The sequence below is a fragment of the Vidua chalybeata genome, chromosome 6 (genome assembly GCF_026979565.1).
Source record: "Vidua chalybeata isolate OUT-0048 chromosome 6, bVidCha1 merged haplotype, whole genome shotgun sequence".
NCBI lineage: Eukaryota > Metazoa > Chordata > Aves > Passeriformes > Viduidae > Vidua > Vidua chalybeata.
The window spans coordinates 58,296,768-58,321,940 of record NC_071535.1 but is presented as its reverse complement, the minus strand read 5'-3'; the positions used below and the strand labels follow the sequence as shown (position 1 = coordinate 58,321,940).

General features: G+C 37.7%; 1 protein-coding gene across 2 annotated transcripts in view; it reads right to left on the bottom strand.

The window, feature by feature from the left end:
* Positions 1-7,078: 7,078 nt before the first annotated feature.
* Positions 7,079-25,173, bottom strand: part of LUZP2 (leucine zipper protein 2) — a 119,072-nt gene continuing 100,977 nt past the window's right edge. Inside the window, exons 8-12 of one of the 2 annotated variants that reach the window (XM_053944443.1) lie at positions 25,064-25,138; positions 18,881-19,045; positions 14,991-15,083; positions 8,285-8,362; positions 7,079-7,703 (exon numbers count right to left, since the gene is read on the bottom strand). In XM_053944443.1, the coding sequence (XP_053800418.1) occupies positions 7,608-7,703; positions 8,285-8,362; positions 14,991-15,083; positions 18,881-19,045; positions 25,064-25,138 (507 nt within the window). In that variant the 3' untranslated portion in view covers positions 7,079-7,607. Of the gene's footprint in view, positions 7,704-8,284; positions 8,681-14,990; positions 15,084-18,880; positions 19,046-25,063; positions 25,139-25,173 lie in introns of both variants that reach the window. The other variant, XR_008431284.1, reaches the window with a different exon arrangement.

The following is a 25,173-nucleotide window of genomic DNA, read 5'->3' as shown; positions in this document are numbered from 1 at the left end:
CCTTTTCCATAGGAAACAAGACTCACACCCATCCCAGTTTCTTGATGACAGTTTGCAAGAGGCATTTGGCACTCCCAGGGCTGCCCGAGTTGCACATAGTGGCAGGTTCGTTCTGGGAGAACTCCTACGCTGTTGGGAATTTCAGGAGGCAACAGCCCACTCAGGGCCACATGCTCCTGGACATAAACGCCAGCTCTTTTCCCTGTAAAACAAATCTCACCCCCCCACAGTGTGCTGATGTCAGTTTGGAGGAGGCATTTGGCATTCCAAGGGCAGCCTGAGTTCTTGGTTGTGGCAGCTTTGGTCTGGGAGACATCCTGCCCCATTCAGAATTTTAGGAGGCAGACTCATGGGTAAAAAAGATTTCAAGGCCATCTTTAATTGTTTTAATATTTTAAATCCTGACTTAATTTTGACAAGATTTTAATCTTGCTGAAATTCCCTCAAGGAAGACTTTTGGTAAGGGAAATATCTGGTTTTGTTGAGATGATTTAGGAGAAGGTTACTTGGATATAATGTAGGTGGTGTGAGGGAGAAAAAACTAAGTACTCTGTGTTTTTGGTATAAAGAACTTCTACTTGCAGACTTTAGAACAAACAGACAGGATAAGGCTCTTGGCAACTTTGGAATATCCAGAGAGAATCAGACACTTGGCAGGGTTTTGAATCTTTGATGGTTTGAATTTTTTTCAATCAGGCTTAAAATACATTTTGAAGAGAAAAATGTACGGGTGAGGGAGAGGGGGGAGAGAGATCCAGTGTTGTGTCAGCAGTTTTAAATCTAAGGCTGGAGAGTGTGCTACAGGACACACACCTTGCTGCTCTTTATCAGACCCCTGTGGCCCTCTCCCAGGCAGTTCAACGATGATTTCAACTCCAAAATCTTGCACCTGGCACATTACACATTTCTGGCATGATTCTGGGGCTTATGAAGGTCCCATGTGTTACAGGCCTCACCTGCTGCTGACTTCTCAAATGAACAATCGCTGTGCAGCCCAAGTGGGAGAAAGCTGGAAGTGCCAGGGCAGGGCTGGGAGGAGGAGGCGAGCTAACTGCCCCACCCATGCAGAGCTCACCCTTTTCCTCCACTGCTTTCCCACCTTGTTGTTCTGAGCCACTCAGACTTTCCTCTGGTCTCTTACAAATACAAACGTGTGAATTTAGATTCGTATAAGAGCTATCAAATGTAGCTATGATTGAAATACTTTTGAAAGAGCACACGTGGGGTAGTATCTTAACAATTTCAGTGTTTTCTCACATTTTCTGCATTTCTGTATTATAGGAAGTTCCCTTTCAGACCATTCAGGAAGTACTCTTGCAGTCACACTCCCATTACAAGATACTTTTAACTGGTGGGACTGAAGCCTTGTGGGTGTCTTGGTTGGCTTCCTACACGTCCCCATTCTGTACAGACAGACCAGGTCTCCTTACCTGTTCAGTACTAGATTTTCCATAATATAGTATCAAACTGATCTGTTAAACAACTTAGTCATGCCAGAGAAACACAGAAACAGCTCAAGCAGGTAAACAAATTTCATTTGTTGAATCCAGAAATTGAAACCAAGCATCCTTCTGTCCTGATATGCTGTGTATGAGTAGCGCCGTTTTCAGCTTTGGATCTGTAATTTGAGTTGCTTAGTTAGCCATTGTCCATTTACTTTTTTTGCAAATAAACATCATTGTCTCGTGGAACTGCTGAACAGGGTCAGAGGCAGGATAAAAGCCAAGAGCTTTTTCTCCTAGCGCCTTTGTTTGGGAGCAGTAAGTGGAGGGGTGCAGTTTTGGATTCTGTTTTTCTCAGCTTTCAAGACTGAAAGAATGAGATCCTGCATATATCCAGGAAAGAAAGAGAATAGTTTTATTGTTGGCAGTGCAGTTTACAGGTTGAAAAGGAAGGGTTCAATTCAGCACTCGCTCTTTCTTCTGGACCTTGGCTAGTGAGACTAGCTGCTGAATATTTTTGTTTTTAATTTTGTAACTAGGGAGACTTAAAATGTACAGTTGTATGTAGGGCTGAGGAAGAAAACACCTAGAGCTGTGTGTGGAGCAGTTTATTCGGTGCAAGAAGAAAGTGAAAAACTCTGGCTTTTTGTTCTAGGACATTTAGTATGGTAACAATTTACTAAACCTATTAAGTTTTGAAGTTGAGCTCTACAACAGTACATGCAGTCCAGTAGGAAACTGCATAGCTCCATGGTGTATCTTAAAATTCAGAGGATGCACGTTAAAAGAGGAGCCAGCAAAATTTTTCTGGTCTCTTTTTGTGACCAAGATTTTTGCCAGACATTTTTGATTTTGTAGCTGGACTCTGCAAAAGTGAAAAAATGTAAAGGCATATAGAGCTGGAAACAAAAAACACAGCTCCAGTATGTGTGTTAGTGCAGTTTACAGGAAAGCTGCCAGCACCATTTGTTCTAAAACCTGCGTGTTAGAAAGAATGTGGTAGTACACATAGTAGGATAGAAAAGCTCAAAGCCCTGGCAGTGTGCTGTTGTTGATACTCTCTGATGTGTATGTTAAACCCAAAAAGTCTTTTGTCCCTGTCACTCTTGGTGGCCAGATTAAAATTATAGGCTTGGGCTCAGAGAGAGAGAAAAAATATAAGAGTGCAAACAGCTGAAAGTAAAAAGCATAGCAAGAATGTGTGTTGTGCAGTTTAAGACTGTAGGGGTAAAGTGATGCCCAGCACTCTTTTTTGTTCTAGGACTTTTTTAATGGTGGCAGCAGTTACTGAACTGAGAAGGAATTTGCATAAGCTCTTCACTGTCCATTTGAAACGCTTAATTCGCACAATAATCAAGGGGCAATATGAATTCCTCTCCAGTCGTATGTATTATCAACTTATTTCACTTGTGAAGACACTAGACAAAATTGAAAATATCACACAAAAACCTTGTACACAAAATGGGCAAGAGGAGAAAGCTGTTGCTGGCTTCACCTTTCCCTCATTCCCCTTGAACTGCACCACACACACTGGTGTTATGTGCTTTTCTTCTCAACAGCACATTTTATCTTGTAAGAAATGACATCTAAAATTTAAACCATCCAGAAAGTGCTCCCAAAAACGAGATCCTGGAACAAAATTATATTTGTGGGCATCGCTTTCCTTTCCCAGTCCCTAAAGTGCTCATGTAACATGGCGTTATTCACTTTCTTCTCAGGTTTATATACCATCATATTTTTTCTCTCTTGTCGATGCAAGATCCAAAAAAGAACTGCTCCATTTACTGAACCCACACTAAGGGTACCAGGGGAAAGCACTTGTTGGCTTTTACCTTCCCAGTGCTGTTGTCCTGGAGTAACTGATCACAGACTGAGTGAGCCGAGCTACAGCCCATTAAGGGGAGTTTGTCATCTCTTTGGACCAGCAAGAGGTTTTATTGTTTAATATTGTTCAGTTTTTGTGCTGGTGAATGCTTTGCCTGTTAAATAAACAGGTTTTTTTCCCACTTTTCTCCAAGGAAATCTTTTCCTGAACCAGTTGGGGGAGGGGCCACTTGGATTTGCTTTCTAGAGGGACCCCAGTTGAGACGTTTCCTCCAAAATGTGCCCTAAACCAGGACAGCCACCTTTCAATAGCTCTGCTAGATGGCAGTGTGCACTTGCTAAAGACGTAAACGTGGTATTTTTAAACCACAAAATACACAGATCTGACGTGGAAAAAAGTCTTGTCACTACTCTCAAACAAAATGTTCCAGGACAGAAAGATTTCACTGAAGTGACACACACGAAGTGTGTGTTTCACATGAAGTGGCACACACCTTTCCCTTGCAACATGCAAAGTGCACACACCTTAGGTGGTGTGCAATTTCCTTCTCAGCTCTATGCAGCAGCGTACACTTTTGTATGTCCACAAGTGCTTTTCTATTGGAATGAAAGCATGTAGCCACAGTGGTTCATGTACAGACTGCAAAGAGTACATCTTTACCTGCCCTGGGAGGTAATGATCAGCAGGATATTTTTGTCCTGCCACTTTTGCTTCAGGACTGTGCTCAGACACGCTCATTCTTGACTGCAGTATCTAAACGTTGGTGCCTGGCTTCAATGGGAAGAAAAGCATACAGCCTCAGTGTTTCACATGTAGGTTGTAGCCTTCCAGCAGGCAGTAAATGCCAGCAAGCCACTTCTGTTCTGCTCACTTTTGTGTGAGCTCAATCTTTGGGCATATTCATTAGTGGAGGTGGTATCCTCATTTTGGTGCTGGCCTGTTGAGAGTGTAAAAAAATGCTTTTCCAGGGGAAAGAAAGGATGTCACCACAGTGTTTTAGGTGCATGTTATAGGATGTTGAGGTAGGTAAATGCTGAAGAATCACTTCTGTCCTGCTCTCTCTTGAGTAGGAGCAATACCTCCAGTCTTTATCCTCATGTCATTGCTAGCCTGTTGAAAGAGCTTTTCCTTGGGAAGGAAAGCATGTACCCACTGTGTTTCAGGTGAGTTAATAAGCTGTCCATGGGAGGTAAATGCCATCAATCACTTTTCTTCTGTTCTCTGTTGTGTGGGAGCAATCCTTGGATGTATTAATTACTGGAGGTTGTATCCTCATTTTGTGGCTTGCCTGCGGGAAGTGTCGGAAAGGCCTTTTTCCTGGAAAGGAAAGCATGGAGTCTTAGTGTCTAAATTGTAGGTTAGAAGCTGCCCATGGGAAGTAAATGCCAGCAAGTTACTTCTGTCCCTCTCTCTCTTGTGTGAGAGCAATCTTTGAATATATGCATTGTTGTAAGCCAAAACCTGATTTTCGTCAGGCCTTTGAAAAATTCAGGAAGGTCTTTTCCATGGGAAGGAAAGCATGTAATGCTGGTGTTTCAGGTGGAGGTTATAGGCTGCCCAGGGAGCTGATATCTGATATCTGTCCTACCACCTTTCATGTGGGGTCTATCTATTTGTGTGATCTTCATTGCTAGTGGTATCCAAATGTTGGTGGTGAGCTCTTGCAAGAGAACATCAGTTCCACTCTTTGGGAAGGAAAGTACTTCTCTTCAGTGTTTCTGGTGCAAGGTACACTCTACCAAGCAGAGAAAGACAAAACAGGGCAAGATAAGGGTAGGCAAGGCAATGAGATTCCTAGGAGAAAGCGAGGCAAGGCAAAAGACAGGAATAAAGGGGTAGGAAAGTCAAGGTGAAGCGTGACTGACTATGGCAAAGCAAGACAACAGAGTGGCAGAAAGGGCAAGGGAAGGACATAGAGGCGTAAGTAAGGAAATGCAAGGTTCAGATGGGAAAGGCAAAGCAAGGCAAAGGAAGGGTAGACAAAGCTAAGCAAGGCCAGGGACAAAAGTTGTAAGCAAGTCAAGGCAGGAGATGGGCATGCAAGGCAGTGAAGTGCAAGGCAGTGGTAAGAGGCCAAGGCAAGTCTAGGGGTGGCTTTGTCAAGAAAGGCAAGGGAATAAAAGCTGACAGGGAAAACACCAGAAAAAATTACATCAAAGGAAGAAAAGGGGTGTTCCTCTGGGAAGGTGACATGGCTGACAGGCAGGCTGAGGTGCCTTCAAATCAACACATGCAGCATGGGCAAGAAACAGGAGGAGCTGGAAGCCACTGTGCTGCAAGAAAGTTACGACCTTGTTGCATTACTGGAATTTGGTGGGATGAATCCCATGACTGGAGTGTCACTACTGATAGCTACAGCCTGTTCAGAAGATACAGGGGAGGAAGGAGAGATGGAGGGATTGCCCTCTACATCAAGAAGTGGGTTCCATGTGAGGAGCTGTCTTTGAAGAACACCCATGAGCAAGTCAAAAGCCTGTAGGTAAGAATCAGTGACCAAGGCAGCAAAGGAACCTTGTGGTTAGTTAGTATCTACTACAGGCTGACTGATAAAGGGGATCCTATTGACAAAGGCTTCTTTCTAAAGCTACAGGAAGCATTGTGCTCACAGGCTTTTGTCCTGCTGGAGGGCTTCAGCCACTGTGCAGTGGAGATCCTTTCTTGACAGATGACTGAAACAGAGTTTCAGTGACTTTTTCAGTTAAGGTGTGTCATATGCAAAGAAATGTTGCTTTTGGCATCACAAGATATTAATGCCAGCTGTAGATATGACAAGATCACAAGTCTCTTGCTCAATGAAAATTCTGAAAGACAGCAGACTGTCTTCAGCAAGATTTAGGATCAAATGCAAAAAGCCACATCTCTTTTCTGATTAATTTTGTGGCCACAATTTCATGTCTTTAGACTCTTAACATGGATAGTCTTAAGCTGTACTTTGTCATCATTTGGTCAGCTCATGAGGTTTTTTTCTTTTTAAAATTGTATTTTCTCAAGGCAGAGAAACTGCAACTATCTACCTTTGAGTAGAGGAGCATATACAAAGTGTCAGGGTGAAAGATTACTCATATCAGCAAGGAAAAGGCAGGTATTGAAGGAGACTGTTGAAGGAGAGGTAAAATCCTAAATGCTAAAACTGAAGACAGAGCATCACTAAGTCAAATAAAAGATTAGTCTATTTGCTTTTAAACTGATACAAAGCAAGAAAAAGGAAATTATTGTAACTACTTTAAATCTAGTAAAAATGTTCTAAGGTGTGCATTAAGACAAAGGTGGAAGTTTACAAGTTACAAATGCTTAAAAAACTTCTTGCTAGGGATAGCATAGCATTGCATCAGGCAGTTTACTATTCCAACCATGCTTGAAAGATTCGCATCCCAAAAAGATACGGCCTATGGATTCTTAAATTAGACCAATAATGACATACACACAAACAAGTAAAACATTCTCTCTTCTCCTTCTTTTCTTTCTGCTTTCTTGTCACAGAGGATGTGACTAAGGAGACACTGAAAGAATCCACGAGTGACAGAGCTTACTCCAATCAGTCCTCTCTGATGGAGTGATCAAAGGCCAACTGTAGTGGACAAAATAAGGCTTTACCCTTTGAAGTATATTTCATCCTGTTGAGATCAGCACAAATAAAAGGGATGAAACTGACTTCCCATGGCTGTCATCCAAGCTATGAAACTGTAACTCAGTACCACCTGCAAATTTTTTTGCTTGAATCCTCAAAGTCATGATCCTCTCTATCTCCATCCCTTAAAATCCAATTCTGTCAGCTTTTCAGTGTTCAAAAATGGACTAGTTAAGATAGCGGTGAGGAAAAAAAGAACAAAATAAACATATTTTATTGTGTAAGTAAGTAGATTTAAGATGGAATTACTAAAAGGTAAGTATACATGGACCCCCACACACAGAGTTATCTTTTTACAGTTCCACTTAAGGATTGTACTTCAAATATGGTTACACAGGTATCTTCCCCCCACACGCACACTGACTTAATATTAGAACCTAATCTGCCACAAAATTACATGAAATAGACTGAGAAATATAATTGAGAATGACTATTGTTTACATAGGAGGTAATTTATAGTATACAATTACTGATAAGGTAGAACAAGAACTCAAAGACTGGAGTGCATTACAAAGCATTTCTTCAAACATCCATTTTGGATTATTGCTATAAGGTATTAACTGGTCTGTTCTAGACTAATTTACAGACATCCATAAAATAGTGAAAAATCCATGCTTTAGAAACCTGGGACATTTCATGCCTTTGTGCTAGCAGAACATGAGAATGGAAGTGATTGGCATTTTTCAATGTAGATTAGTAGCATTTAGAGTTTTTATTCTGGTGTACTAACTGATTCTTCGTTTTTTTTCTCATTTTTTCCAGGTGATTTTTTATCTTCGGGTTTTGTCCATGGAGGGCTGTGAAACTTCTGTAGAGGTAAAAACATGGTGTATAGAATACATACATACGTAAGCAGAAATAAAAATAGTATGTTAAAATTCCATGGCAATGGAATTGTCCCTAAAAAAGGGTCCTGATCTCTATTAAAGAAAGCATAATTAACAACCTTCACAGTGCAAAACCATACAAGTCTGATGCTGCATACAGCTTCATATCACTGCATATTTTATCTATATATATATAGATAGATAGATAGATAGATAGATAGATAGATATAAGCAATTATATATGTATTTAATATTTAATTATTTTGGAAATCTCTCCCTACTCCTGCTTCCAGGGCTATACACATCACACTGTCAAATTAAGTAATTTGACTACTCATTCATTTGACTACCAGCTCTCCAAATATTTACTAGTTTGCAAATTGTTACCAGCCAGAAAACATTTTGAACAGATGAACTGCAATCAGATGCAGTCAAAGTCTGAATTGAGTAGTCTTCTCTTTTGAGACAGAACTTGGTGGAGAATGTGTAAGTATACTTTAAGTAACTGAATTTCACAAGACCTTTTAGTAAAACCCCAAAAAATTACTCTGAAAGAGAATACCTGAAAGCTTGTCTCTGTTTCTGCTGCCTTCAAACGAGATGTTGAATCATTACGATTCCCCAGACATGTCTTGGCAACCTGTCAATAGAAATGTCAGAGATAAGTACTTCATATTTTTTTCCAAAAATATTCAGTTTTCAAAAAAAAAAACCCAAAAAAACCAAAAAAAACCAACAAAAAAACCACAAAACCCGACTGGGTCTTCTTTTAAGCCTACTTGATGAAATGGAACAAAGTTTTCATAGCTAAGCTTGTCCCAGACTCCCATCATCCCTGTAACAGTCTTCAACAATAAAGTCTTGTGACAGCAAGTTTAACAACTTGATACTTATCCAGCTTTTTTTCTTCATGTTTAAATCTCATCACCAATAGTGAGGTTTACTTCTACAAGTGGTCCTAGGGAACAGAAAATTAATTACAAGTGTCTTTTATGGGTGAGGAAATAGTAGCAAACAGTAGAAAATCAGCATTGCAGTTAGAACTTCTCTATTACTATTCTCTTGTCTAAACTCCAGATCTCTTATGTATAATAATCCCTGAATAGGGATGTAAAGTCACTGAATGGGGAAGTCAGATGACTCTCAAGGCAGAAAATCTTGTTGCATTAATTGCTGTCATTTTATTCAAGGAATAATGTTATATTCTTTGCCAATATGCTTTTTAATATCTGGGAAAACAGAGTTGCACAGAGTAAATAAAATTAATTACAAAGTGGATTTTTGAACTAAAGATACCTTCAGATATGAAACCAGAGATTTACTCAACACTGAAAATTCTAGTGTACTTAAATCAAAGTCCCTTCAGGAGTAGGATTAAGGATGCCATAAGAAAAGGAGTTGAAACATGAAATACAGTCAAGTATTCATAATACTTGGTCATTACTCTAAAATGAGTTCATATTAGAATTTCCCTACTTGTTTTGCTATTAAAAGTGATACATTTAAATGCAGTGAAAATGACTGGGTTTTTTTTAAAGTTTTAAATCATCAAGACTCTTTCCAATGTAACAGTGGGGGGGGGGGTTTAGTCATGTTTAAGCTACTGAAGTTAGCCTCTGAGATGATGCAGATGGATTTGATGTGGGGAACTCTTTTTCATATTTTCCCACTCTAGACACTAGCAAATAAAAATTGGATTCATGTAGGGAATAATCAAGGCAGTATTGATTAAAACAAAGTCTATTGATAAAGCACCTACTTCTTTTATGACAAAAAATCAAACAAAACATCAAACAAACATGTGGTTTATGTCTTAGATAAAGACTAAAAAGTCAGATGACAGAGTAGCAATTTTTATTAGACTTGTAATACTTCAAAACCTTTTAAGTGTGGTCCTGTCAAAACTTCAATTTAAATTATTTACTCTTAATCTAGATTTAAAAATAGTATTTCAAGCTGAATTGTCATCAGAAAAAATGAAGATTTAGGTGACTTCTAGGTGTGTGGCTTGAGGACAAAAGATACTATAGGTCAAACGATCAATACTATTGCGAAATGTGTAATGAAGAGGATAGAAATAATGATAATTAAATATGATAAATTACATAACCAGAATTTTCTCTGACTGTACATACTAGAACATGAAATCAGGTAAACTATTTCACCAACATAATTTATAGGAGACAGGAAGCAAAAACTATTACTTGTATTAATAAAGCTAAAGGTCAACTTCTTAAGACATATGCAAAGGAAGGAAAAAAAAAAGCAGGTCTGCTTTAGAAAAAATAAAAGCAAACGATAAAACAATGCTTTATGGGTGAGTAGTCTTGCACACTCTTTTCATAGACCAGATAACAAAAGCTATTTTGATAGGAAAAGAGCAATAACATCTTATGTCTGTAGTATTTCATATTTGTTCACTCAGAGATCTTTTCCTCTTAGTAGCACACCATATGGATCACTGTTGGAGAAAGGGACTTTTTCTTAAGAATGTCTTTATGATGTTAAAGCATAACATATTGATTATTGACTCCTTGTCAGTGTAAAACATTGTATATCATCACCAAATAAATTACAGATTGAACAACAACAGTTCAATAGGCAGGATTGTAACCAGTTCCTATGGATGAGGTGTACACACACACACAAACAGGACTGGGTTTAACAGAACCCAGACTGAATCCCATCCACACATGACCTCAGGCATATATATAAATAAATACATACACATACACCCCCTACCCCCACGCTGCCATGTGTGTATTTATGTGCTTTTACATATATATATATATATATATATATGCCTATATAAACACATAAATATACAAATACACACAACACATGCATCTTTGTGTCCCTCAGCTAAAGGTCAGTGGAGGAATACAAACCCAAAGAACCAGAATACCTTTCACAACCTTAGGTGACAGACAAAGAAAGCAAAATATTAAACTTTTGTTACTGTTGTTAGTTCCCTCTATGCCAGGTAGTGGATTGTTTTGTATGTTCGTCTGGGTGACTGTCTGTCTGTCTGTCTGTCTGATTCCCTCCCATGAGAGGTACACTCACTATAAAAGGACAGAATGAGAGCTTGACATGGTAGAAACTATCAAAAACTATCATTTGCTGTGTTGCTTTCCTCAGCTTAGCATGCAGCCCAATTAACAAACTATCTGTGTGTGAAATTACGGTTATAAAATCTGTGTCTTCATTGGTAATGTATACAAAATTTGAGAAGTTATGGTATTCAATTGTCCTAGTAAATAACACTGCAAAGCTGGAGAGCTTCACAGCTGGATGTATGAATGACAAAGGTGGGTAAATGAAGGGTGCATCTTTATTTAAAAAATTTCAACAAGCCAGTCAGAACTGGCATGTCCATTGGCTGTTAAATCATGCAACTTTATCTACGAACAGCTGAACAATGTAACTAGAAGTATTTTCTACTGCATCAACTCAGCAAATCAGAACTGGCTTTACAGTCGAAAAAATCGTAACAATTTAAAATCAAATAATCAATTCACAAGTGGACAGAAAATCAAGTTTAAATAAGTGGTATTATAACAGCTTTTGCAGTTAGAAAATAATTCTGCTGCTCCTAAAGAGCATCATACAGATTTAGTTGACCAGACATTGGAGTTTGAGTGGTTTTTTTTTTTTTTGCATCTCTACTCCTTTTGGCTTCAGAGGGCACAAAAAGCAGATATGAAGTTGTTTGTAAAGCATGATGGGGGAGAAAGTACTGAGTTAATTCTGAAGATAACTATTTATCTTAGTTGTCATTAACCAGGTTAAGTTCACAGTTTACTCAAAGACATGTTTTATCAGATTTGCTCATGAATTTGTTACAGATCTGTACTGGAAGCTGCTTTAATCACTGTTTAGAAGAAAGGAACAGAACAAGAAGTATGTGAAATGTGTATATACCTTTTCAGAAGACACCTCTGCAGTTTTTCATATCCCTTTCCTGTTTTAGATCACAGTGTGCTAAGGGGATGGTTAAACTCGGATGATGTACCTTCTTATGACCTTCCTAGTCCTCATTTACAGAATCAAATTTACTTTAAGGATTTTATTAGTTTGAAATTTTGTTACAAAAATGTTTGTTTTTTTTTTCTCTTATTATGCCCTTTGGAAAACAATTGGAGAATGCAATTTGATCAAAGCTCTGAAACTGAAACTGATTTTAGAAAATAAAGCAAAATGCTGTAGTTGCTTAGAAATGTGTACAGTTTTGGCTCCAATACTGAATGTCCTTTGTCGTTGAATGGTTAATGAACATATAGTGTTTTTTTACTGCAGGAAATTAAGGCACTAAATAAAAGCACTACCACTTCTATTTATCAGAGAAAATTCTATAAGGACAAAGCAAAAAATCTAATATGACAACAGAGAACAAAGAATAATTTTATAAATTCTTTGATGTTTTAGCAATACCAAGTAGATGGTTTAAAATTATATGTTACATGCATAAGAATTATCTCACATGAAAAGGGAATGAAGTAAATTATGGTGTAAAAGCCAAAATCCCAAAAGCTTTTGGGAAGACAGAAAAAGGAAGGGATACAGAGGAAAAAGCTCTGCAGAACTCTGGTTCTGCACAGAGACTTTCAGGAGTCAGACATAGGAAAGCATCTCTGGATAAGGCTAAGAAAAAGTAGTATTGACAAGATGCCTCTAATAAAGTACAAATAATCTAAAGAATGGAAACTTTTACAACAATATGGAAGTTAATTTTTTTTGTTGTTGTTGTTTTTGATGAGTTTCAGATTCTGTATCACAGGATATTCTACCTACTTCTGGCTATTACTGGTCCTATACCAAATTTCATTACAGATAAATATCAGCAGTGTCTAATTTCCAAATTTGCTACTCTGTATCCCATTTGCCAATAAATTTTCATTTGTATTTGTCCTAATGTAAACTACATTAATTACTCTGAACAGGCATAAACCCCATAAATACAAAATTGCAGAAAGATCACAAATTTAACATAGAGATGCTTAGCCATACAGACTTAAAAATACCAATTGGAACAAGCAACTAACCATTTTGCTTTCCTTTTGCCTCAGTATCTGTAAGATTGCATGTTCTTCTCTAGTTAGTCTTCACTACCTTAATTCTTTATAAATAGAAATCACATTTTATTTATCAGAGACACGATAAAATGATCTTTGTAAAGTTCTGAGAAAGGATTGCTGAAATATTAGGTTTCTAAACAACACAGTTTTAAGTACATCTTCACTAATTTTTCTTTAAAATGCTGCATTACAACCTTAACCATCCAACCTTAATCTTCCTTCATTTGAATTCAAGCAGCTGTAAAAACTTCAGAAAAAATTACGCACAGTCAAGTAATGAAAAAACACAATTAAAACTCTTCCCAAGTGTTGAATTTTCTCCAAGTGATAGTGTTCACAGGTACAAATTGCAGCTTTGTATTACTGAAGGAATATGATCCTTTGGGAAAAGAAATTCCTTCCAGTTCTTTCAGAACTTAAAGTGGTATCTCTAATGCCAATATAAAAAGGCTAATTGTGGACAGAACATTTTTAGTTCAGTTCTCAAAGCTAATAATTTGAATTCTTCCTTGTGTCTTTCTTTCTCTCTATGTTAATGTGAGATGATGATGATGATGATGATGAAGAAAAGGTTGCTAGACCAATGTCTATACCTGCACTATTTTTATGTCCATTTTAGCCTATGTTAAGATGGACAGTGTGTCTGCCTGCTGACAGACTAAAATGTTGCTGACTGACTAAACAGTTAAAAGCACTAGCTGTTAGAAGGACAAAAAACAACCACCAGCTAATCTAAATAACTAAAACCTTGATTTTATGGAAAGGTGAATCTTTTAGGTGTCTTTCATGCAGTGCTTGATACAGAAATTAAATACTGTTTTGATTTTTGAAATATATTACCAGTTGTTTTTTTCTTTCTCTTTTAATGTATCCACTTCTGTAAAAAAAGAGTTGTTTAAAATTTCTGACACAAGTATTTAGCCTAAATTGTTTCAGTCTCTACTAAAAGTATTCTATATTTCATCAAGCCTTACACAACTTTTCCAAGGAATAACTAACTTCTAGTCATAATCTAAATGGAGTTCACTCCATAGTTTTACATGTTTTACTTCCTCTCCTTCAAATTTTATTAACAACTGAAGTTTCCTTTACCTTTAGGTATTAAGAAATGTGCAACAGCAAAGTATGCACTCATGGATTTTCATAATTTCTCCTGGTTCTCTAGATGATGTGGCAGAAGGGAAGTAACTTTTAACTGAACAAACTTGTAACACCTTTGTAATAAATGGATACTATATAATTTTTTAAAAATTTATTGTATACTGAATTATCTAAGATTTTTTTTCCAGAATTTTCTTCACACTGTCATGATCACTAACAGCAAGCTCATTTGCCTCCGTAAGATTTTGTTTTATCTCAAGATATAACAATATATTCAATATATATTGAATATTCTATATTTATATTTCACCTGCAAATTAGTCAGAGTAGCACTATAGTTTTTGAACTTTTGAGCAGAAAATCCTCAACAGTCAGAGCAGACTCTCACAACAAAATCTGTCTCGCTCATTTTTTCTTTTTTTTTATCCTGTTCTATTTGTACCTTTATAATTACAGCCACAATACATGCATTTGAGATTTCTGTTAAGAGCTCACACCATGCTGTTTGACTGAGTGTATTGTCTCAGTAAAAGCACCAGATTCAGCTTTCTGTCAGAGCTGTCGTAAGAAAAACACAGCTTACAGCTTTTCTAGACTGGCAGTGAATGATATCACATCCTTTCAACTGTTATGCTGTCATGTCTTACATCTCCCCAAAGGCTTTGCTTTGTTAAACAAAGCATCTGTGAAGGCTGTGCCTGATTATTAGAAGTAAATAAATTAGTAATAAATATAATGATATGTAAACAAGGGTTTTGCATCTCACTATAATGCAGGCAACACTTCAACCAGGAACAAATTTTTGAAATGGTTAAACATCACATGACACCACTTTCCACCAGTACTCTTCCTGCAACAGCTTTACCAGTTCTATTAAGCAGTTTAAAAAAAAAAAAAACCTTGATAATATATATGCACAGATTGACAGCAAAGAGCATTTGCTCCTCAGCACTTTAATACAGAACATAGCAGGCTTATAAAATATGTCTACCATCTTGAATAGGAAAAGTCTCATTGACAGTTGCCTAAAGCATTCATGTTTTCATACAGCCTACATTAGGCCTTGTTTTTCAGGTGAGCTAATCTTACATCTTGAGAATCACACTCCTGGGTGCTTTGATTTTCTTCCTTTTTCAAGGCCAGATGAAAATTCTCTTTCTCTGCTGAGACATTTTGCCAGGCCTGAAAAAGAAAAATATAAAATAATAATTTAAAAAACATTTGTATAATTGAGATAAAATATCAAATAAGTCACATGTGGAAATTGTAACACCTTTGTAATAACAATGAAAAACCAAGAGGTCATATACTGCAAACTGTTAACTATTTTATATACTGCATTTTCAGCAAATTTTATACAGGGAATGCCTTAATATACATTCTTGTTACAGCACTCCCTTGTAAATTATTAGTTCCATATGCATAATCAAGATATTCTATCTAAATGCCAAAGGAGGGGAAAAGAGCATTTTCAGAACACATATTCCTGTGACTCTTGTGGGTTCTGGGAAGGACTGAGGCTGGGAGTTGACATGTTTATGAGCTGCTTTAGCTTACTTTAGCCACCCAAGCTGCAAGCTGGCAAAACATGTTCCTTTTCATGCCTTTCTCTCCTTACACACAAAAAGGACTGCTGTATGGGGAAGGCACTCAAATATCATTTTATAAGCAGTGAACTTCCTTCCACTGAATTGTTGCTTGTTTTAAGCATAATTTTCTATATTTCCTGAAGCTTTTAAGATTCAAAAGGACATAAAAGGAAGAACACGCACTGAAACTATCCTGAAAGCATCAAATTGTCTGCAAGACAAATTGAAACTCTTTAGGGGGGTGGTGACAGGAAACAAAGCAAAATAACTTTTCTGTAAAGGGAAGTTAAAACTTCAGACACCAGTTTTGAAACCTTTCTCATGTCACTTATACTGCATTGAATTACTAAATAATATAATGATGATCAGAAATTATGAACAGGACAAACCAAACTAAGCAGGTCACTATTTACAATTTAACTTGAACCATGAAAAATACTTCAATTCATAGTTGAAATAAAACAGATAGTTCAAAAAGTCTCTGATTAACAGCTCTCCAATGAGGATTTGTTAGTTTTATAGAGCAACTGACTACAGGAGGAAGTAATGTGGAGATAAACAAATTTAAAAGATCAATATAAATAACAGTTTTGTTAAATAATAAATGCCATTTAATACCTGTATTGAGCGACCTGTCTGTTTGGACTGAAAGAAATTACAGTTCTTCAAACCTAAATTTCTTCCCACTGAATAAGAGAAGTGTATGTTCAATAAATTATAAAACCTATGTTCACTTGATTTCTTGACTACCTGACATAGTAAAATCCCATGGGATGCCAGCAAAACCAGACAGCTTTAAGCCCTACTAACGGAGGAGAATAAATGCCTATGCATAGTACTTCTTATTTCAGAATTTGATTCATGCTTAAGATTGTACAGAACATGTAACAAACACATCACCTATGAAAGTCAAAAGATGAAAAATATATTACTACTTTTCTGCTAAATGCAACTTCAACTAAAATTAGAAATAGTGTACATTTTACCAGTTATCTCTGCTGTCACCAGGCCAAAAAAAATATATATAAATAATAAAAAAAACCACTTGATGTGAGTAGGTGAGGAAAGATCTGTCTAAAATAATAACATCTGAAAAGTAATTAAAGGGTATTCTCTGTTTCTGATAGAGAAAAAGCTTGTCCAGAAATCTGCTGAGCATCACAGCAAGCTTGAGGCTGCTCTAGTTTGGGGTCCTGGCTTTAGACTGAAGCAAAATCAGGTAAACTGCATGTATGCTGTAAGTGCTAATCCACAGGTCCATGCAAGACCAATCACCACACCTAACAATCTGGATTTTGATGTTACAATCCACAGTATTTTGAGACATATTATGTAATAGATTACAGGAGACTTTATTGAAACATCTGAGAGATAAAGAGTTAATTAAAAAAGGATATTTGGAGTGAAGCTGTGGAGTGATTTTAATTTACAGGCAAACAGATCTGTAGCTAACAGCCACAAAATGTGCAGCAATAAACAATTAACAGTTACCTCTTTAACCCATTAGCACATTGCTAATTTCAGAGTTGAACCCTGGGGTAATGGGCCATTCCAGCTACTTACACTCTGCAACAAAGAGGAGTGAAGTCAAATAGTTAATGAAATTAAGATAAAGATTGAGCTACTTAAACTTGAAGGAAAAGGATATTTTGTGTGTGTGTGTGTGTGTGTGTGTGTGTGTGTGTTGGGGGGGGGTGTTACAGACTAAATAAGAGATACCAGGTACTTTTTTCCATTTCCCTTGATTGTATTCAGATAATTGAAAAAAAAAAAAAAAAGAAAAAGAAGGAAGAGTACTCTGTATTTCAGTCAAATATCTAAAATCTAATTCTAATCTCTATCTGTGTTCTCACATCCCTGTGTGCAACATCAAGGAGACCCCAAATTCTCCAAAGGCTCTGACCCTAGATGAAACTTAAACAGAGACATGCTGTCTAGCTGGCCCTTATCCTTCAGTACTCCTCTCATGACAGAGACATGAACACTTCCAACCTGAAGGAAAGGACAATAAGAGCAAGCTGAACAATTCTACAGCCACATTAATTAGGAACAATATCCCAGAGTGCTGCTCTGCTTGCATGACCTACGAAAGAGAAGTCTGCTGTCCTGTAGAACACAGATCCAGTGAGCTTAATCTAAATGAACACTATCATACCCATGTGCTGCTAATAATTAATACAGTGCTTTTTTTCCAGAGGTAATAATTTTTTGGGAATGATGGTTTCTTCCTGCAAAACAGTTATTAATAAACTGACAATCATAATTTTTGGGAATGATGGTTTCTTCCTGCAGAACAGTTATTAATAAACTGACAATCATAATTTTTGGGAATGATGGTTTCTTCCTGCAGAACAGTTATTAATAAACTGACAATCATAATTTTTGGGAATGATGGTTTCTTCCTGCAAAACAGTTATTAATAAACTGACAATCATAATTTTAAGAGTAGCGATGTGATATCCACTTTTATAATTATATTCTGCTTTCTGAAATTGTATTTTAATTACATACAGAAAGATTACTAATTTCTGGCTTCAGCCTGTGCACTAACAGTAAATACCAACAACTGCCATATACAAATTGCAAATTGGCTATGAGTTAGCAATTCCTATTTTTATTTCAGTTTTGTAATGAAAGGAGGACACTGAAGTGTCCTTCAGTCATTCTTCTGTAAAACTTCCTTTTCACTGAACTTATACATTTCTTCTAGTTCTATCTATTCAATCAGTTGAATTCAGGGGCAAAATGCAACACTGGAGATGAAAATTACTAGGACAGTTGTTAATCAATATGAATCTTGACTGTATTATAATGTTTGAATTTATTGACTCAAACCAGTTTTTATTTTTTTTTTTCCTCCTGCTTTCTCTGAAACTGCCCTTCTCATCTTGCAAGACTGGAATATTCCCTATTCCCTATTGTCAAGTTCATTGATCCATTTTGGCAGTTTCGATTCGGGTGTCCCAGATGATTTTATGGTTTTTATATAATTTTTTTTTCACTGAAAGAAGCCATGATAAGCAAACCCTGTATTACTGTTTAGTGCTGTATTACCACAAACTCACTTTCAGTGCCTGACAGGTAAATGATCCTATGAATTAGCACCCTCATTTATTTTAAATGCAAATCCATCTTCATTGTAGATATGTCATGCAGACACGATCAATCCATTTACCAAGTGACAGAATTTTGTTACTCAGTAAAATGTAGCTGCTTCCCAACTAAAAAAACCAATTTATTGACATCAGAAACAGTCTTAGAATTATCCTCAGAATCTGTCATAATCTTCCAATGAATCTGAAATCCTCCTTAGGTTCAGTTTGATGCTCTTACAGGACAAACTTTCAAAGATGCTAAAAAAAAAACCCCCACCCAAGAGTTAAATCATACCTTGGTGTTTGTCACTTGAAATGGGACTTTGGAGCCCTTTGTATTTGAGGAAGTCAGCTTCTCAGCTGGTTTTGAAGAGGTTGGATTCATTGTGGGAGGCTGACTGCGCAGAACGGAAGACAGGCAAAGCTGCACAGTCTCCTTCAGAGCTTTCAGCTGTGACTCCTGGGGAAAATAAGAAACCATCACTTCTCTATGATGTGCTATGAAGAACACAATGGTTTACTTTCCCTATCTGTATTAAACCAAACACTTACGAGTAGCTGCTGCTTTTTCTTACTGATGGAAGGAATTAAGACTGTCTAAAGCAGTATTTTTATGTGATTAGGTTACAGTACATTAGACACCAAACCGCCTAGGAAGTCACTGCACTCTCTTCCCATCCCTTCATGCAGTTTTATCCACATTGATTATTGCAAATAGTACTTAAGTATACTTTTTTCTGAAAAGAAAAATACTATTTACAAAGTATCATACAGTGTCCAGCCTTTTATGTATAATATCTACAGAGAAGTCATAAGTATTGCAAGACACAGACTTTGCATGGAGTTTTGCCTATAACATTTCAAATAATTGGTATTTTTCCATGTTTTAGATAGATTATAATCCAACTAAGATGGCTTCCCTCATGGGCATATTCTACTTTTGCACTATATAGTAAAAAAAATAGGTCTTTTTAACAGTTAAAAATATATTTGTCCAGACCCACTACTGTCCATTAAGCAAGAAAAAAAACTTCTAAGTGGTGAAGTGCTTGTAACTCTTGTTAGAACATTTGTGCTTTACTCCCAGAAACACAGACAGATATAATAATGGAAATAGAAGTCTGTAATTGAAATAAGCTGAGAGAGCAAGAAAAATGAGATAAATACAGCAGGGAGGAAATAATATTTTAAATCTTTATTTCATCAAAGCAAGACATGTATCAAATGTTGGCCATTGAGGTAACTTCTTACACTCACTTCAGGGGGAGTTAGCAGCATTTGACATTAAAAAAACATTTAATTTCTAGTTTTCTTCTTTATTAAAAATGCACCTGTAAATACAGAATGCATTCACATTTCAATCATCAAAGATTTTTCTAAAGGTACATAAATCAAGGGATACCATGGCAAAAGCTGGTGGAAAACATATGTATATATGGTGGAAAATGTGTATATAACATTACACATCACATATAAAGTATGTGAAATATTACATATAAAATAAAAATATTTCCTAGTCATATTAATCCTAAGCAATGGCATACAGCATGTTTATTTTCTTAGCAAATACTTTTTGAGAAAATGACAAATATTTTGTTTTACATCAGATAAACTTCCCCTGAACTGAAAGCAGCGAATGTGTCTCTTAACTGGAAAAAACTGAGTGTTTCTTAAAAAAACAAACAGTGTGTTTCAATAGTAGGACAAAAGACACCTATAGAACGACCATTAAGGCAGAGCACAATAGTTAAAATTTAAAAAAACGTTAAAAGTTAAAAATTAAAGCAATGGGAAATGGAACATTTTATGACCTGCCCCTTAAGGCAAGTCATTAACTTAGATTCTTGTTAATAGATCCCTTGGGGCAGATTAGAGTGAAAAACCACAGAATTATTTATGTTTTATACATATGTATATGTTTTATTTTAGAGCAATTTGCTTGCAGTGGAAAGCAAATATGTAACTGTTTTTATTATTACCTATGGTAACATATCAATATAAAAGCATAAAAATAACACTTAAGGAAATGAGGAAGAAGGGAAGGGAAGGGGAAGGGGAAGGGGAAGGGGAAGGGGAAGGGGAAGGGGAAGGGGAAGGGGAAGGGAAGGGGAAGGGGAAAGGGAAGGAAAGAAAAAGAAAGAAAGAAGAAAGAAAGAAAGAAAGAAAGAAAGAAAGAAAGAAAGAAAGAAAGAAAAAGAAAGAAAGAAAGAAAGAAAGAAAGAAAGAAAGAAAGAAAGAAAGAAAGAAAGAAAGAAAGAAAGAAAGAAAGAAAGAAAGAAAGAAAGAAAGAAAGAAAGAAAGAAAGAAAGAAAGAAAGAAAGAAAGAAAGAAAAAGAAAGAAAGAAAGAAAGAAAGAAAGAAAGAAAGAAAGAAAAAGAAAGAAAGAAAGAAAGAAAGAAAGAAAGAAAGAAAGAAAGAAGAAAGAAAGAAAGAAAGAAAGAAAGAAAGAAAGAAAGAAAGAAAGAAAGAAGAAAGAAAGAAAGAAAGAAAGAAAGAAAGAAAGAAAGAAGAAAGAAAGAAAGAAAGAAAGAAAGAAAGAAGAAAGAAAGAAAGAAAGAAAGAAAGAAAGAAAGAAAGAAAGAAGAGAAAGAAAGAAAGAAAGAAAAGAAAAGAAAGAGAAATGGGAAGCATAAAAGTAGAAAGATATCACCACCCCTGTATCCAGTTATGAGATTTAATCATTGCAATTTTGAGGTCCATTGGTCAAAGTGATATCCACAGTCTTGTTTCCTCAGAGATAAGGGAAAGCCCCCAAAACATAGAGTTCAATGTTTAGGCTTATGTGGGAGTGCCCAGGGTACCTCTCCTGAGGAAGCAGTTTACACTGTCTGGTGCAGCACTGGTGCAACAACTAAGACATGACAACTGCCTCTCACATCAGCATAGTTGAACCAGATATGCCCCATCAGAAGGGATGAATACCCTCAATCGAGGCTATCGAATGCTCTGTGTGAATGTGACTGGCCCCATACCTTCCCTGGGGAGAGGAGTTTTACAACTGAGCCAATAATTCACAGAATTCACAGTATGACTGGGTTGGAAGAGACCTTCAAGATCATTGAGTCCAACCCAGCCCCAACACCTCAACTAAACCCTGGCACCCAGTGCCACATCCAGGCTTTTTTTAAACACATCCAGGAATGGTGATTCCACCACCTCCCCAGGGAGGCCATTCCAGAACTTTATCACCCTTTCTGTAAAAAACCTTTTCCTAATATCCAACCTATATTTCCCTTGATGCAGCTTGAGACTGTGTCCTCTGGTTCTGTCAGTTGCTGCTTGGAGAAAGGGACCGACCCCCACCTGACTACAACCACCTTTTAGGAAGTTGTAGAGAGTGATAAGGTCACTCCTGAGTCTCCTTTTCCCCAGGCTAAACAACCCCAGGTCCCTCAGTCGTTCCTCACAGGGTTTGTGTTCCAAGCCCCTCACCAGGCTTGTTGCCCTCCTCTGGACGCGCTCGAGCGTCTCAACATCCTTCCCAAACTGAGGGGCCAGAGCTGGACACAGCACTCAAGGTGTGGCCTCACCAGTGCTGAGTACAGGGGAAGAATGGCTTCCTGCTGGCCACACCAGTCCTGATAGAGCATCTTGGCCTTCTTGGCCACCAGGGCTGGCTCATGTTCAGCTGGCTGTTGACCAGCACCCCCAGGTCCCTTTCTGCCTGGGCACTGTCCAGCCACACTGTCCCCAGCCTAGAGCAGTGCAGGGGTTGTTGTGGCCAAAATGCAGGACTTGGCACTTGGACTCATTAAACTTCATCCTATTGGACTCTGCCCATCCATCCAACTGTTCCAGGTCTCTCTGCAGAGCCCTCCGACCTTCCAACAGATGGACACACACTCCCAGCTTAGTATTGTCTGCAAATTTACTAATGAAAGACTGAATCCCCTCATCCATGTCATCAATAAAAGTATTGAACAGAACTGGTCCCAGCACCGTTCAGCACCACTCTCTGGGCTGGCCATCCAGCCAGTTCTGAACCCAGCACAGAGTGCTCCTGTCCAGCTGTGGGCTGACAGCTTTTCCAGGAGTGTGCTGTGGGAGACAGTGTCAAAGGCCTTGCTGAAGTCCAAAGAGACAACATCCACAGCCTTTCCCGCATCCACCTGGTCATAAAAATAGATCAGGTCATAAAAATAGACCTTCTTCCTAAACCCCTGCTGGCTGGGTCTGACACCCTGGCCATCCTGTAAGTGCTGTGTGATGGCACTCAGTATAAACTGCTCCATGACCTTACTGGGTACTGAGGTCAGGCTGACTGGCCTGTAATTACCAGGAACCTCCTTCCCACCCTTTTTGTGGATGGGTGTCACACTGACCAGCTTCCAGTCATCTGGGACCTCCCCAGTGAGCCAGGACTGCTGGGAAATGATGGAGAGCAGCTTGGCAAGCTCATCTGCCAACTCCCTCATCACCCTGGGGTGGATCCCATCAGGTCCCATAGATTTATGAATATCCAAGTGTCTCAGCAGTTCTCTGACTGCCTCCTCTTGGATAACAGGGGGATCATGCTGCTCCCTGATACCATCAACCACCCAAGAGGACAGTTGTTCTCAAGGCAAGTCATCTTCTCACTAAAAACTGAGGCAAAGAAGGCGTTAAGCACCTCTGCCTTCTCTTCATCTGCAGTTAAGTTCCCTCCCACATTTAATAAAGCACAAAGGTTGGTCTTACCCTTCCTTTTACCATTGATATATTTGTAAAAACAATTATTATCATCTTTTACAGAAGTCACCATTTTAAGCTCAAACTGAGCTTTGGTCTCTCTAATTTTTTTCCTACATGATCTAGCAGCCCCCTTAAAAACTTCCTGAGAGACCTGACCCTCCTTCCAAAGATGATACAGCCTCTTTTTATTCCTAAGTTCCTCCAAAACCTTCTTGCCCATCCATTTACCCATTTGACTCAGGGACCCTTTAATTTCTAATTGGCAGCAGAAGATACTAGCATACTTCTTTTCCATGTAACATGTCTTTAATTCTAACTTTTCAAGTTAGTGACTGCACAGACAGCATAAATCACCATTTGTTATGGTTAAATGGGCAGAGGTAGCAGACTGTCCAATTTTACATGATGATATGGATTCAGTCAATCTAGTCTGATATAACCCTAGTGCTTCCTGCAGATCCACCAGTCTGAAATCACTCTCCTCTCATCCAGAAACTTTTCTGGATAATTTCTCATCCTCTCATCTCTTAATCCTGCAATCCAGTGCTCATTCTTCCTTGGCGGCAGCCATTCCAATTTTGCCATTCCAAAGGTAAAAGAAGAACAAGTAAATTTGTTTCCGTCCTGTGCATAGCATAATTCAATACAGACTTTGCTGATAGGAGATCTATAAATGAACATCATGAAAGCACAGGTGAAGGAAACACTATTGGAACCAGGGATGTAATTTGACAAAGTTCTCTATAACCTTGCATAAATGTGATTGCAATCAAAATAGGCTGCTTACCAGACAAAATCACATATGATATGCATGTCTTCATATTTCCCTGATCTGTTTGTATGCCTACCACATGGCTAGATCCACAGAATCATCAAGACTGGAAGAGACCTTTAAGACCATCTGTCAACATAGCACCATTTTAATCACCCCTAAACCCAAGTGCCTCTCTAACACTTCTAGAGATGGCACCTCCACCACCTTCCTTGGCAGCTTATTCCAATGCCTAACCACCTCTGCAGTGAAAATAAAATTTCTTACTTCTAATCTGAATCTCCGCTGGTACAACTTAAAGTAATTTCCTCTCATCCTTTCACTTGAGACATGGCAGAAGAAACCAACCCCTGCCTCATGACGGTTTCCTTTCAGAGAGCTGTAGAGAACAATGAGCATGAGCCTCCTCTTCTTCAGACTAAACAACGCCAGTTCCCTCAGATGCTCCTCAGAAGACGTTTTCTAGACCCTTCACCAGCTTCACTGCCCTTCTCTGAACTCACTCCAGCATTAAAATGTTGGTTTTTAAGTGAGTGGCCCAAAACTGAACAATATGTGAGGTGTGACCAGTTCTGAGTACAGGGGGACAATCACTTTCCTAGTCCTACTGGCCACACTATTCTTGGTATTTGGGGCCTGGTAATTCAAAATCTGTAAGTATTCTAAGGGTCCATGGTGGGAAATAGAAAACTGCTCTAGTGTAAATAAATTTATGACAGACACTAAGTCTACTGTCAGCACAAACTATAGTTCAATAAGTATCTAAATCTACTAAAAATTGGTGCAAAAATTATTGAGCTGTTTTTTTTTTTCTAATTTGACCATCCTCTTCTTAAATAACTTTGCAGATGTACTTAACTTCGTGTATCATCATTAGTTCCACTGATTTCAGTAGCATCTCCCTCAGGTACAATTCAGATGCAACTTAGTATCCAACTTAGTAACTGCAAGGCTTTCATTTGTTTTTGTCAAATTACACCAAAACATTCACAGCTGATATAGGTAAACATGCTTACATTACATGACACTTCTTACTTTGTCAAGGGCTGCGTTTTCCAATTTGCCTTTTGCAACTGATAGTTTTTGCTCCAGATCTGTTAGCTGTTGTGCCTGTGGGAATCAAGAAAAAAAGCTGATGCAATCTC